General features: G+C 39.9%; 1 protein-coding gene and 2 long non-coding RNA genes across 5 annotated transcripts in view; 2 read left to right on the forward strand and 1 right to left on the reverse strand.

Annotated features, from left to right (window-relative positions):
* The window catches only part of LOC138059987 (guanylate-binding protein 6-like), a 67,122-nt gene extending 61,041 nt beyond the window's left edge, over positions 1 to 6,081 (reverse strand). Inside the window, exons 1-3 of one of the 3 annotated variants that reach the window (XM_068905652.1) lie at positions 5,406 to 6,081; positions 4,825 to 4,903; positions 3,925 to 3,998 (exon numbers count right to left, since the gene is read on the reverse strand). In XM_068905652.1, coding sequence (XP_068761753.1) covers positions 3,925 to 3,930 — 6 coding nt within the window. In that variant the 5' untranslated portion in view covers positions 3,931 to 3,998; positions 4,825 to 4,903; positions 5,406 to 6,081. Of the gene's footprint in view, positions 1 to 3,924; positions 3,999 to 4,824 lie in introns of all 3 variants that reach the window. The other 2 variants (XM_068905651.1, XM_068905650.1) reach the window with 2 other exon arrangements.
* Positions 6,082 to 6,600: 519 nt separating this feature from the next.
* On the forward strand, positions 6,601 to 9,599 carry LOC138059360 (uncharacterized). Its single transcript, XR_011134201.1, has 3 exons — positions 6,601 to 6,774; positions 7,151 to 9,340; positions 9,462 to 9,599. It is a non-coding gene; the product is annotated as an uncharacterized lncRNA (long non-coding RNA).
* Positions 9,600 to 12,190: 2,591 nt separating this feature from the next.
* On the forward strand, positions 12,191 to 13,179 carry LOC138059532 (uncharacterized). Its single transcript, XR_011134215.1, has 2 exons — positions 12,191 to 12,315; positions 12,438 to 13,179. It is a non-coding gene; the product is annotated as an uncharacterized lncRNA (long non-coding RNA).
* The last annotated feature ends 1,821 nt before the right edge of the window (positions 13,180 to 15,000 follow it).

Consider the following 15,000-nt stretch of genomic DNA (forward strand, 5'->3'; position numbering starts at 1 on the left):
ATCCAGGACTGGGCCAGGAAGTATTTGCCACGGAAGTGCCGCGAGAGCCAGACAGACTAGTTTGGAAAACGAGGAATTCCTTGGCATATCAGTGTCGCGTTTACGAGAGTAGATGGCGAAATACAGATGCTGACATTCTGCCATATTTTTAAGGCCTGCAGTCAGGATAGCAATGCCGTTCTCGCAGTAATGGCAGGCATGATCCAGCAGCTGGAATCCATCATGCCAAGCTTGACAACCGTCTACTATCGGCAAGACAATGCCGGCTGCTATCACTGCGGGCACGTCATTATTAGCTCAAGCAAATTAGGCCAAAAGAGGCTTGACTTTTCAGATCCACAGGGAGGAAAGGGTGCATGCGTGTGACCGCAAGGCAGCGACAATCAAGTCTCACATGAGAGTCTTCCTAAATTCAGGAAATGTCATCGAGACACCAGAACAGATGTTCAAAGCCATGGTATCTTTCGGTGGAGTGCCTTCACGTAATGTCACGCTTTGTGAACCGTTTACAAGCGTGGAAACTCCAGCATTCAAGATAGAAGGTGTAAGGCTTTTATCCAACATAGAGTATTCAGCTGAGGGGATTCGCGTGTGGAGGGCGTACAGAATCGGTCCGGGTAAGATCGTGTATCAACAGCAGTCTTCTGGACAAGGTTCAGGCGCTTTACCGGCCCTTGTGGTAGCCCAAGTACACCGAAGTAATTTTTCATCGATAAAAGGGCGAATTGCTTCCGCGAAGCCCTAAGGGGATGAAAAAGAATCCACAGGCTCGGGAGGGGAAGATGCTTCGACTAGCCTTTTTGCTTGTCCGGAGGACGGATGTATAAAAAGGTTCATTAGGCATTCCTCAGTGCTTCGTCACTTGGACTATGGTAAGCACCAATATACCCTTGAGCATGAAACCTTATACGAAAAAGCTGCTGTCCAATATGCAGAACAACTGGAAGGACAAGGAGCCACTATGGTACCCGTCGTTAAGTGTCCCTACCAAACACGCCAGTGCACGAAATCTGGATATCGGCTGGGCGCTGAAGGTAACTGGACCTCGACGTACTAGGTTCACTGTTGCACAACAGTCATATCTTATCAAAAAGTTCAAACTCGGAGAGATGACAGGGCAAAAAACTGATCCTGCATCAGTGGCTCGATCTATGATGCATGCAAAAGATATCAATGGTACCAGGATGTTCCAGTGACGACTTCCTGACAGCCAATCAAATAGGAGGATTCTTTTCACGTCTTGCGTCAAAGAAAACTCTCCCTGACGAAGAAGCTGAAATCGAGGTGATGGAAACTGCTAAATATGAGGCTGACATTGATACCATGATATCTCAAGTGGTTGACGATCTCACATCAAGGCACCCGATTGTGTTTGACTCTTTCAACCTTTGCGAACTGTCCTCTACAGGGAAACTAAACACCCTTTCAATCCCACTCCTAAGAGAGATGTGTTGTCACTTTGGTATCGCTGCTGACGACATCAAGGTTAGGCGCCGGAAACCGTACATCGAAAAATTAAAAACGCCCAGTGATAAGTGTACTTGTAAGCAGCTATGATTAAAGTAGTATGTATTGGATTAAGTAAATTATATCCAAACCAGAATTCGACATTTTCTTTTCAAAGTTCAGGTCAAGTTTTCGTTTCTTTGCTGCCCGTGATTCTGTATTATTTCACAATGCAATGTATGATAAGGAATTTCAAGATAACATTTGCTAATTGTTTTCACAATACGCAGTTCTGTATACGAGTTTAAAAAACGGGACATTGGACTTTCATACTTGCGATTTGGTGGGGTTTAAAATCCTTAAAATTGCCAAAAACCGTAACATCGCCTGGATTAATGGGGTAGCATTTTGTTCTGCGCAGTCTTATGACTGCTCTCTTTGAACGTTTTATGTTGTCCGTGCACTTTTTGACACCTTTTTCCCCAAACTTCCCGTTGACCGTTCTCGTCCTCGTTATTGCATCTCAGTTTGTCACGGTTCTTTACGCGCTGACGATTTTAAGTTGAACTTAATCGAATATCTAGTACGTGCGCAGCGTTTTACTGAAGGGACCCGATATGCTACTTTCGTGTATTCAGAACTCACTTATCTCGCGAAACAGTTAGGAATACAGTTTAAAATAGTAGGGCTCAATTTTTTGTCTCCATTAGGAGAGCCTGACTGGGGTTTATTACGTCCAAATCGTTGCGTGACATCCTTAAGGTTTTTAATAAATTCTGATTTCAACCTTAACAGGTTGAAATCAGAATTTATTTTACCACAACGACAACGTTAAGTTTGTTTCCTTCATTTCGCACATAATTTATTTTTTAGGCTTAATGCTAACAAATAAATATGAAAAACAAGCGCAGGATTACTGTGAAATTGATATGTCGCTCTTCATTCCTCACTGTAAATTAAATATACACGCAAATATGTTTTCTACATGTTAGTTTAAGTGCAAAAAGCCCTTTAAATCTTGCAATCGCATTCATAATACGCCAGTAATTAAGAAACGAAAGATATCATGAGCAACTGAAAAGAAGTGGCAGAAGTCACGGCTTGACTTCCGTGACACCATTTACACAAGTTGACGGATTGATGCTGTGACTTTGCCGATTTTGAGGGTGTTGATAGTCGGCGCTGATAAAAAGCCCGGCGCTAATTTTTATATCCGGATTAAGACCAACGTTTCTACTTACTAAATCTAAAAATTTCGGGCGATTTGCTATTTTACCGGGAATGGATATCTCCTTCTGAAAAAATGCACCGAGCCGGGAATTTCGACCACGCAAAATTTTGCTAATTTTTCACCGCTTTCCCTGAATTTCTGTTTCGACACAGAAGTGAATGTTTAGGCTCCAATTACTCGTTGACACGTATTAAAGAAGTTTCTGGGCACAAATGTGCGGTTAAAAGCGATGCGAACTGAAAATGGGGATTGATTCGAATTTAGCATCTTACGCTAAAATAGCGGCGTTTTCTCTGATCGCGGGGGCCGAACGGGCAGGTACAAAACACAGGTCACAGGGCACAGGTCACAGGTCACAGGTCATTGTTTTACTAATACAGAATGTATCCTAAACATTCATAAAAGCTAACCTTAGGCCTAATTAGGCCTAAACAAACGTTTTTAGGCTTAAGGCTAGCTCTTATGAATGTTTAGGATACTTTCTGTATTGGTAAAACAATGACCTGTGCCCTGTGGCCCTGGCCCTGTGACCTGTTTGTACCTGCCGGGGCCGAACAGAATTTCGTCCTTGTCGGGAATTAAAATAAATCTTTCAAGAAAAAAAATCCCACCACGTTTCTTACAGTATGATAGGCTATCTTTGTATGAAATATGAAGAATTTGTTTTTTTCATCATGTGCCAACCTTTTTTATTTTCGCTCGGTTTTAGTGGACATTTCCTCTTAAGTCGTCAAATTTCACAGTCATTTTGCTTTTTGTTACCTTGAAAACGCGTTAGAAGATCAGCTTTTCAAAACAAGCGGATAGCAGTTTCACAAATGACTTTTCGGGCCCGAAAAGTTCTCGGGACTTTCAAGATCCTTATAACAAATTCTACAACGTTCATCAATTATAAGCAACAAACATTACCAATTTTCTATAATCTGCTTTGACAGCAGGTGAAGACTGGAGCATATGACTAGACTGACTGGTAGGCTTGTCGCCACGACGACTAATCAACAAAAGATGACGCGTGACAAAAATAACATGTTATGAGACACTGAACAGAAAAATGTCAAATGCAATAGAAAACAGACGCTAAGCTTTGGAGAAACGTAACATTTAATTTATGTATATATCGATATATAACTTTCCATAGCAGTAGTAGTTCCCACTGTCAAATTCTTGCCCTTCGTATGGGGACCCAAATTTCCTACTTTAAAAATATACATAGGAGAAAACTTTGCACAGAAAAATTTCAAACTCACATCCATGCTCTTCCTGTCTCAAACACCAGATTCCTTCGATTGACCTCGACTTCTGATCAGGTACGATTACTTATCTAGAAAAAAATAAAGGATACTTCTTTGCTGCTGAGCTCCTTGACTGAATTTATCAGCCTGCTAACGAGAGATTTGACAAATATAGGGTACAATAAAGGTAGACAAAGTTGCTTTTAGCCACTGATCCACCCCATATTCTGAAGGCTGAGAGCCGCATATTGACCAAATGCAATATCACCGACCCGTTTGATTCAAGAGCAAGATGTTTTGTGTTACGTTGAACCCTTTAAGACGAAACTCAAAAAGGAAGCTTTATTATACTTTATACTCTTTTATACATTCAAACTATGAACTAACGAAGCCGTGTATCTTATTTGCAGTTCAAACTAGTCTTAGCGGAAGTGTACTAGACGAAAACGAAAGTAGACATTGTTCTCGTGTTTAGATGGCTACAGCTGACATATTTTGCTCCAGGATATGAAACGCATATCCATAGTGGTCACGTTTTGATAAAACATAAATGTGACGTTCGATGCAGCAAAACGGGTGCTTTCGGTTCTAGCCTGACGCTTAGTGGTTACTGTTGGCGCCTGATCAGGCATCACAAAACATGCATCATCGTGGATTCACCTTCGGCTGCCGGTCTGGTTCATACTTGCTTGTCAATATTCCACTGAAATGTAACTTATGAATCCCTTACCGTTACACTAAATAATTCAACAACCAATCACCTCTTAATGATTCTCTGCAGCGCCTAGCCTGCGAGCAGGCCCTCTGAGGGACTGGGGTTGGGGGTAGAATGAGGGCCTGCCCGCATGGCTTTGTATTTTGAATGTCGCGTCCAAATTTTGGACGCAAAATACTGATTGGCTGAAATTAAATTACCTCGTGACGTCACCATTGACAAGCTCCGACAACAAGAAAGCCTCTTCGCTTCGCAGAGATGAGGTGGTCAGAAATGCGTCTGAGAAAATTGTAGAATGTTGCAATTTACCATAACTTTACATAATTAAAGGTCGGGCAACGCGATGCAATGGCCTCTCTACTGGAAGGAAGGAAGTTCTATCTCTGTTATCCACAGAATTCGAGAAAAGTCTTATTTCCCAACTGTTTTTCGTAGCGGCCAAAATACGAGGGCGACTTCATGTCACCGTGGCTGCCTCTGTTGCTGATTTAACAATAGAGGAACTCTACACGATTTTAGCAAGTATTAGGCTAAGCCGAAAAGGCGGCTCCACAAATGATTGCTCGATCTCCTCGTAACTCCGCAATACTCCTATACACTTGAAAACAAAATATTCCAATTTTCAAATTATTGAATTAGTAAAATACATATCTATAACCACAATTGAAATAAAATGGTGTAGGTATTAGAATATCTGTCTAGTATTAAAGTGTGATGTAGCAGTTGTAATGTCTGTATTTCATTAAAATAAATTTAAAAAGATAATTCCGCTTCGCTTTACCGAAATTTGGCAGCAGTTGTGGTCGACGAGTCTCACACAGTGGAGATGCGGTCAGGGAAAACGAATGTCTCTATTACGATTCCCGTCGTTTGAAGTTTGTGTGCTAAATTTTTCTCTGACGAACGAAACACTTTTTCCGCGGAAGGGACTTCGACGAATTACCGTACTGAATATTCAGCTACGCTTTACAGCATCAGCAATAGTTGTTAGGCTTTTCTGGCGAAGGCTTCCTTTCTTTACAGTTTTTTTTAGTTTCTGCCTCGGGCAAATTGAAATACACAACGCGTGGGTTTCTGTTTTCTGTGTTTTTTTTCAATGTTTACTTCTGGTGCGCGCTGATTGGCTAATTTTTGACAGCTCTCTCAGCGTGACATCAGGAGGCGGCATTCAAAATTCAAAGGGATGCGTGCAGGCTCTCCTTCTCTCCCACCGAAGAGAGAGAGCCTGCTCGCAGGCTATGCAGCGCCCAACAAGGGCCATTTAATAGATCTTTCAAATTTGTGCCCCCCCCAGCATACTATCCCGACTTGGTAGAACCTTGCAAGATGTGAATCTCAAGCTTGTCCATTCTTCTAATTTTTGGGTGCTCTTCCCGAATACGTCAGACTGGAGCATCCACATCAGTTTACGTAATTACGTAGCTTAACAATAGACGGCAGCTTCGAATATCAGTGAATGTTCTCGGACAGCTTGCCTTTCAATAACCTGCGATCAGGGTCCGTGGGTCTTCCGTCCATTTGATTTCCATGAAAAATGGAAAATGAAAAAAATGGATTTTGTATTTTTAATGTTTCATTTGTTTTTACCAAAGACGTTGAGAATAGAATTCCAACAAACACAAACATGAAAACCATGGTTTCTTATTGAATAAAAATTAAAAATGACAATACAAATCTTTAATTTTTGTTTGCAAAGAAGAAAGAAGAATTGAATAGCAATCAATCGATTTGAAATCATTCTTTTTCAGAACCTTTCCAATCGGGGTCTAATTCTTTGATTTTTCAAGGAAGGGGCTTTCAAGATGGAGGAAATGATCCATGCAGTAAATATCCGATCAATTTTCAATTTTCCTCTGTCGATGGTCAAATAAAAATGAAAAATTGACAAACTCTTCCGCACCATGGGACGGACAAGTCGAGACCTCAACTAACAGGGCTGCGGTTGGGAGAAGTCACGCAACCCTTGGAGGGGAGGAGAGTTGAGTTATGGCGGCTACAAGGTTTCGCCTTTAATCTTTACTGGGAGTCGTATTTTTATTTCCTCGCCACAAATGTCAAACCTCTATGGTTCCCTGCATATTCAGACGTTTTCAACGACTTGGACCTCCACTAGGCTGCCTTTTGAAAGGCCAAAAATTCACATGCGCCAGGTACGTGATATTTGCATTTGCTCGAAGTAGTATTTGTATGGATCGAAATACATCAAATAAAGGAACTTTTCCACAATGAGACGACAACAAAATGTTTGAAATCGCAGGAAAATTAACGCTACCGAGCTGAAATAATGGTTTGCAGTCAAGGCTGCCCCTTGAATAAGCTTATAAAAAAACACAACGATACAGGTAAATCAGCACTCTTTCTTTCCAAACTCGTAGGTTTTTATTTTTCATTTGTTTTCAAGAATACATTTTCACATGTATAAAGCTGTTCAAAGCACTGAATTTAAACACACCATGGATCACACCCTCACAAGCTAAGCTGGTAAAATTATAATTGTGTCATATATATTTTCCTTTCATCCTATAGGAAAAACCTGAGCAGTACTCAATAATAAGGGATGTAATTTCACGGAGGATACAGTGAAACATGAGGATAAAGTCAAACAGCCGGCTGAAATTTGCAGCTATGAGCAATACTCATAAGTGAGGTCTCGGAATAACTGAATTGCATTTTGAAACAATGTTGGATTTCCATTTACTACATTTTCAAACACAGTGAGAAAATCAGGAAAATGTGAATGGAAGTGCTGCCTTCTTGCCGAACTTTGGCATCCATCACAAGACAATGGGTCTATACCAAATTCTGGCCAGGTTGTCAATTGCCCCCCACTTCCTTCAAATAACTGAACAGCCACCGCTGTTGTTGGAACAACATCTGGTGTCACTTTAACTGTCTTGTCCATAGCTGCTTGCATATTGTTTGGATGTACCCTCTGTTCTATTATAATGCAGAGAAAATATGAATATACCGGTAGCTAGTGAGTTAAGAACATGGTGATAGAGTGATTTTGCTGGACCCCTGAAACAGAGAATTTAAAAATGAGACAAGAGGTACTTACCTTGAAGTGTAATTGTAATTCTCTGAAGATGCATGTAGTATTATGGGATAAATTTGCATTCCTTTATAATGCTAATGTCAGCAGCCACACTTCAAAGCATGTTATTATTATGCAAATGAGTCGAGTATAAATGGCTCATGCAAGGCAAGTAAGCCATTCTTCGTGTGCCAAGTGTATGGCGACAGTCCAACAATAAATGGGTGGGTGTGATGGTGGGTTCGCACACAAAACGAAAAAAAACAATAACACACACACGCCCCTTCCCACAATTGCGCAACGCACAAGCATGAAACTTATAACGAATATAATTTTAAAGATTTTAATTTAGAAGAGGGAAAAAAAAGAAAAAAAAAACCTAAACTTGCTTAACTTATATTTAAATGACAACAGTAATTAAAATAAACTAAATACTTTACTTACTAAATACTTTACTGCGGGACTTTCACCCCTCATAAGTCTATCCTGCATTCTCAATTTACTTGCTAAAGTTTTCACCCCGTCTTTTCTTACAAATAGAAGAGATCTTTTCCTTGCTTCAGCTCTAAGGTCTTCCAAAGACCAAGAATTATAGTCAGGACCTTTCGCAGCCATAATGCTTATAAGTGTGGCGCTCAATTGTATCTGAGGTGTGTGTGACTCCCACGGGAAAAGTATCCCACTCTTGACACCAAAAATATGTGATGGTGGGTTCGCACACAAAACGAAAAAAAACAATAACACACACACGCCCCTTCCCACAATTGCGCAACGCACAAGCATGAAACTTATAACGAATATAATTTTAAAGATTTTAATTTAGAAGAGGGAAAAAAAAGAAAAAAAAAACCTAAACTTGCTTAACTTATATTTAAATGACAACAGTAATTAAAATAAACTAAATACTTTACTTTAAATATTTACAATATTAAACAGTTCCGTTCAGTTCTTCGCTTTCACTCCAAAAAAGCAACTAACCAACAAACCAACAAACCGACTAACCCACAAACCAACAAACCTCAGCCAGCAATGCAGCTTTAAACCAACTGCTTCTCGGTCCGCCTCTGTTTCTGCTCTCCGGCGCCTTCTATCTTTCTCGGACTTTACGTGTCGTGTTCCTCTTTTGTCAACTCCGCCGGCGCTCAGCTTTTCCTGTTCTCCTTTTCACTAAAGAGTCGTACAGTAATATTCTCCTCGCTCGCTCCTCCACCGTAGACAAAGGGGTTTTGTCTTGATGAACGGTTGGGGTCTGCTAATGACTTTCAGCATTGACTGTTTGAGCGTTTCTGCCGTCCACTTTCTTCTAAAATTGGCCTTTCCTCTTGTCAACAAACCTTGCACCAATATTAAACCAAACCACTTCAGCAATCCTCCAACGCCCACGACTTAACATCTATATATAGTTAACTAATTTATTCCAATTACAACTACAAGCGATGACTATATTACAACACTAAGAAATTCTATAACACTAAATCGGATAATGCATAATACACTAGGGAATCGTACAATTGATAATTAACACTCAGACTAACGAACAAGACGAGTGGCTAAAACTATTTACAAACTGGTGACAAAAAACATAATTCCGTGACAGTGGGTAAAAAGTCTCACAGACAGGTTATGCAAATTTATCCCATAATACTACATGCATCTTCAGAGAATTACAATTACACTTCAAGGTAAGTACCTCTTGTCTCATTTTTAAATTCTCTGTTTCACGGGTGAAGTAAAATCACTCTATAACCAGGTTCTTAAATTACTAGCTACAAGTATGGTCATATTCTCTCTGCATTATAATAGAACAGAGAGTACATCCAAACAATATGCAAGCAGCTATGGACAAGACAGTTAAGGTGACACCAGATGTTGTTCCAACAACAGCGGGGCTGTTCAGTTATTTGAAGGAAGTGGGGGGCAATTGACAACCTGGCCAGAATTTGGTATAGACCCATTGTCTTGTGATGGATCGGATGCCAAAGTTCAGCAAGAAGGAAACACTTCCATTCACATTTTCCTGATTTTCTCACTGTGTTTGAAAATGTAGTAAATGGAAATCCAACATTGTTTCAAAATGCAATTCAGTTATTCCGAGACCTCACTTATGAGTATTGCTCATAGCTGCAAATTTCAGCCAGTTGTTTGACTTTACCTCATGTTTCACTGTATCCTCCGTGAAATCACATCCCTTATTATTGAGTACTGCTCAGGTTTTTCCTATAGGATGAAAGGAAAATATATATGACACAATTATAATTTTACCAGCTTAGCTTGTGATGGTGTGATCCCTGGATGTGTTTAAATTCAGTGCTTTGAACAGCTTTATACATGTGAAAATGTATTCTTGAAAACAAACGAAAAATAAAAACCTACGAGTTTGGAAAGAAAGAGTGCTGATTTACCTGTATCGTTGTGTTTTTTTATAAGCTTATTCAAGGGGCAGTCTTGACTGCAAACCATTATTTCGGCTCGGTAGCGTTAATTTTCCTGCGATTTCAAACATTTTGTTGTCGTCTCATTGTGGAAAAGTTCCTTTATTTGATGTATTTCGATTCATACAAATACTACTTCGAGCAAATGCAAATATCACGTACCTGGCGCATGTGAATTTTTGGCCTTTCAAAAGGCAGCCTAGTGGAAGTCCAAGTCGTTGAAGACGTCTGAATATGCAGAGAACCATAGAGGTTTGACATTTGTGGCGAGGAAATAAAAATACGACTCCCAGTAAAGATTAAAGGCGAAACCTTGTAGCCGCCATAACTCAACTCTCCTCCCCTCCAAGGGTTGCGTGACTTCTCCCAACCGCAGCCCTGTTAGTCGAGGTCTCGACTTGTCCGTCCCATGGTGCGGAAGAGTTTGTCAATTTTTCATTTTTATTTGATCATCGACAGAGGAAAATTGAAAATTGATCGGATATTTACTGCATGGATCATTTCCTCCATTTTGAAAGCCCCTTCCTTGAAAAATCAAAGAATTAGACCCCGATTGGAAAGGTTCTGAAAAAGAATGATTTCAAATCGATTGGCTGCTATTCAATTCTTCTTTCTTCCTTTGCAAACAAAAATTAAAGATTTGTATTGTCATTTTTAATTTTTATTCAATAAGAAACCATGGTTTTCATGTTTGTGTTTGTTGGAATTCTATTCTCAACGTTCCTTGGTAAAAACAAATGAAACATTAAAAATAAAAAATCCATTTTTTTCATTTTCCATTTTTCATGGAAATCAAATGGACGGAAGACCCACGGACCGATCAGGCGTACTTTTCTTGAGACAGGGGCTAAAAGGTACGCCTGATACAATTTCTTAACGAGTCGTCTGCCGCCCACCTGTCAAGAGTGATGTTATCATGTGTCATGCCATAAATTTGAGCCAATCAGATTTTACCGGAAATTGCACGCTGCGATTCAAGTAAAGACGCGACAAATACAAAATAGCACTCTGGCTTTGATGCCTGCAATCAAAGCTATTTCTGCAAATCCTGCTTGACAGTTGGTGCGGTTTCTCCGTTCAAATCATCAAGGAACAAATAATTTCGAGATAAAATGGCAGAAAAAGCTCGAATTCTTCATGTCATCACCAGGCGTAATCAACAGTACAATAAACTTTATTTAAACTCGAATATTTGAGATGCCAATAACAGATGCTACAAAAATAGATATGAGGAAAATGGACTTTGAGAAATTCTAGTTTTTCAGCAGCAGCTACTCAGCTATCATTTTGTTAGAAGTGTGTTCAGATTGTTGAGCGATTCCGTAAACAGTGTCGAATTTCTCTGTCAAGCTCGGCTGATTCCCCGAATGGGGCAGCCCTTAAGTTCTACTCGGTTCTTTTTGGATTCGCAACTTGTTACTTCCGAATATATTCCAAAGGACTTGCCACAACTACAAACGTTTTCGAGTTGGCGGAAGAAGAACGATGCATTTTCTTCTGGAATGTTCGGGCCTGTATTAATAACACTATTGCCAAATCCCGTAGGAAGTACAACTGTAATGTCTTCTTTTACTTAAACCATTCTTCGGATGCATTCTCTCCGCTCTTCCTTTAAAGGTTTTTGAAAAAAAGTCTGAAGTCGAAGCAACAGAAGCTGTAAACAGAGCCTAAACATCCCTCGTGTTCAAATCCTTCTCGGCGGCCATAATTTCATCAGATGTTATCCGATTTACAAGAAGTATGATTTGATTTGCAATTCTGTAACCAATCGGAGCGAGGCTCCAAGAGCTCTATTGTTTTTCGGCCAATCAGAGTAAAGTCCAGATTCTGGACTACGGGCAGACGACTCGTTAAGAAGTTGTATCAGGCGTACCTTTTAGCCCCTGTCTCAAGAAAAGTACGCCTGATCGCAGGTTAGCCTTTCAATAACCTGGGTGCCAGAGGAATTTTTGGGGTCTTCAGATCATGCATACAGACCCTTAAGTCAGAGGCAGATCTTAATTGTCAGTCAGTGGGTTTGTCACTTTGAGGACGAGATGACAAGTGACAGATCGCCGAGAATATAAATAGTCTGGCATGTAAACTGGGTACTAGTATAAATTGCGAGTGTCGGCCATTGCTTCTAGCCTGTTGTCCTCGTTGTGTATTTAAATCTGTGGTCGTTTTCCCCGTTTTGGGAAAATTTTGAAGAGCTTTTCGTCCCAAATTAGTTGTAATTGCACAAGGTAAGTTATTTCTGTTTCAAAATTGCTCTGTCGTGCTCTTTCTGATTGGTTTTCGTTCTTTCATTTCGAAAATTAAATACACTTTCCTGCCTTGTTTGGTCGGTCTTTGTTATTTCATCCAGGTGACATCGCTGCCGAGTGGAGTTTCCTCGGCGATATCGATACTGGAGTTGTTTACTCACGCAAGCCAACATATCTAGACTCCGCTTGTGTTTAGTGCGGAGTGCACTGAAGCTAAGACGCTTTCGCAAGACCACATTCATTGGCGCGGGTTGCACCACACATCTCACAAGTACCTCACGAGTATCTCACAACCCAGTATTTATCGGCTTGAACTATCGGTGTGGGTTACACCTCAAAATGAAAGAGTTGTTGTACTCTCACAAATACTTTCATTTAATAAGAGTCTTGCACTCTCAAAGAATACTCCAAATAACCAATATATTGTTCAAAGTAGAATTAGTCCACAAACTAATATCTTGTATTTAATGGTATATAGTAGCAGTAAGTGGCATTGCTACACATTGCTTACCAGCATTCACACCAAAGATTGCTTCCTTGACTAGAGTCAGCAGACACAGTGGTTTTTGGGTCAATGATATCAAATATTGTAGGACCTGGATGTTCCTCCACATCATCACCTGTATTTTTAGGTATTGCTAATGCTGTGTGTACCATCAATGTTTATTAATGCTACTCCAGTAGATGCTGCTAGTAACACTGTTGGATACTAAGTATTCATTGGAGCTTGTCTATAGGTTTTTACTACAGGGTGGTAAATTGTTTTAATCAAATGGCTTTTCCCAGCACCATCACCTCCAGTTATAAACAAATAAACTGGTTCAACATTTTGTGACTTCATGATCAGGCTGTTGAGGTTTTCATTTTATTTCTAGTCCATGAAAGCACCCTGCTGTAAGCTTTGCGTTGCATTTTTAATTATTTAATGATCTAACTGATTGACATATTTGGGCATTAGATATTCCTCTTGGCCGTTTATCCATTGTTATTGCTAATGGACTGTGATTTCCAGTAGTTTGGGAATTTGCACCAAGCTCTGAGGGTACTTGTTTATTGAACACCTTATCTAATGATGATTCATCTTAGAATTCTAGTTGAATTTCAGCATTCTCTTGATCATCTATAAGATCGTATGAATGTATGACAGTGCCATGCTTGTTTCTTAGCCATTCTTGTGCTTCTGCTGGTAGTAAATAGCTGATACAGATGATGTAGTGTGCACCAAAAGTTGTCTAAACTGTTCAAATGACAGTAAGAGAAAGATTAGCAGCAAGTCATCCATGCAAAATTCTGAACAGGTCCTGAAATTTGAAGCATACTGAAGGAACCCATTTCACTGCTGCATTGTTATGGCAAATTTTCAACCAATCACGCATGGACGCATGGTGGGCTGAATGGAGTTAAACAAAGCATAAGACCTATTTTTTTTTCAAGGTCGGAGAGAACGCTCAGCGATTCCAAATCAACGGTCGAGGATGAAAAAAAAATGCCTCTGGTCGCGCGACCCCAGAACCTCATTTCCATGCGAAGAGACAGATCAGATTTTCCGTCAAACCAGTTTTGGTTGCAAAGTTGAGACTGCTTCCCAAGGGTCGCAATGAAGCGCATCATTTACAAATATTCCTGAACCTACGATTAAAGTGATGGCTATTCATTTCAATGGCTTTAATAATAGAGCGTTTTTACATGACGTCACGGCGGCCATGTTGGTGTTCCAAGACAAAGGAATGGCGGCCATGATGGTGTACCAAACTAATCCTCTGGGATTGAACTCTATTTTTATACAAATTCTTTTGTTTCAGTAATCCAATATGGCTGCTGGTCACGTGAATGAAAGCGCTCTATTTTGGAGCTATTTTAACAATGTTGTATTGAGTTTAGGTGCATAAAATTGATGTCTTTGATGAATTTCTTTTCCCTCAGAGGGAAACTTTATTGTTGAACGTGCTTAAAACAGGATACTGTAATAGCAAAGAGCAAGAGATCACTGCCTATATTGCAAAATGGAAGACTTCGAAATGCGAGAAACGTTTGTCTGTCCTTATGCACTAGTCAGTGGAAAGCCCCGCACCCCCATACCCGGGGAATAGCGGGACATTTTTTTAGGCCAACCGTCTAAATGAAGCAAATTCCCCGCTATGTGGGGCAATTTCGTATGTCAAAAATAAACTTTTCTCCCCCGCACCCGGGACAATACAGTACTTCCAAAATCATAAAGCACAATGTTGACCAAAATTAATATACACTTCAAGAATTTATACCTCAAATTAAACTTTGACAAACATGAAAATCAACAATGCAGCCCATTGCTCATAAAGCCCAAAATAATCTACCTTGAGTTCCAAACTTTACAAGCTCTCCAAAAACAGTAATATTAATCACTGGGTTGAGCACAGCCCTGAAAATGGGAATAAAGAATACCAGTTTCCTTGGTGTCAAATCTATTAAAATAGCAACGACAAAAGTCCAAACATGCATTTGACGTGCAACTCAATCTAACAATATTCCAGTTATTTTCCTTCTATGCATAAGCATACCCAATCTAAAGTACACTCAACCGACTACAACGGTTCACTATCACAACAATTCTCAAAAAGCTATACAATTTTCACTAAGGAAATGGCTTATTACCAAAATTTTATGGCCTCATAATCCAGCTACATA

This window comes from Montipora capricornis, chromosome 8, assembly GCF_036669925.1.
Source record: "Montipora capricornis isolate CH-2021 chromosome 8, ASM3666992v2, whole genome shotgun sequence".
Lineage (NCBI taxonomy): Eukaryota > Metazoa > Cnidaria > Anthozoa > Scleractinia > Acroporidae > Montipora > Montipora capricornis.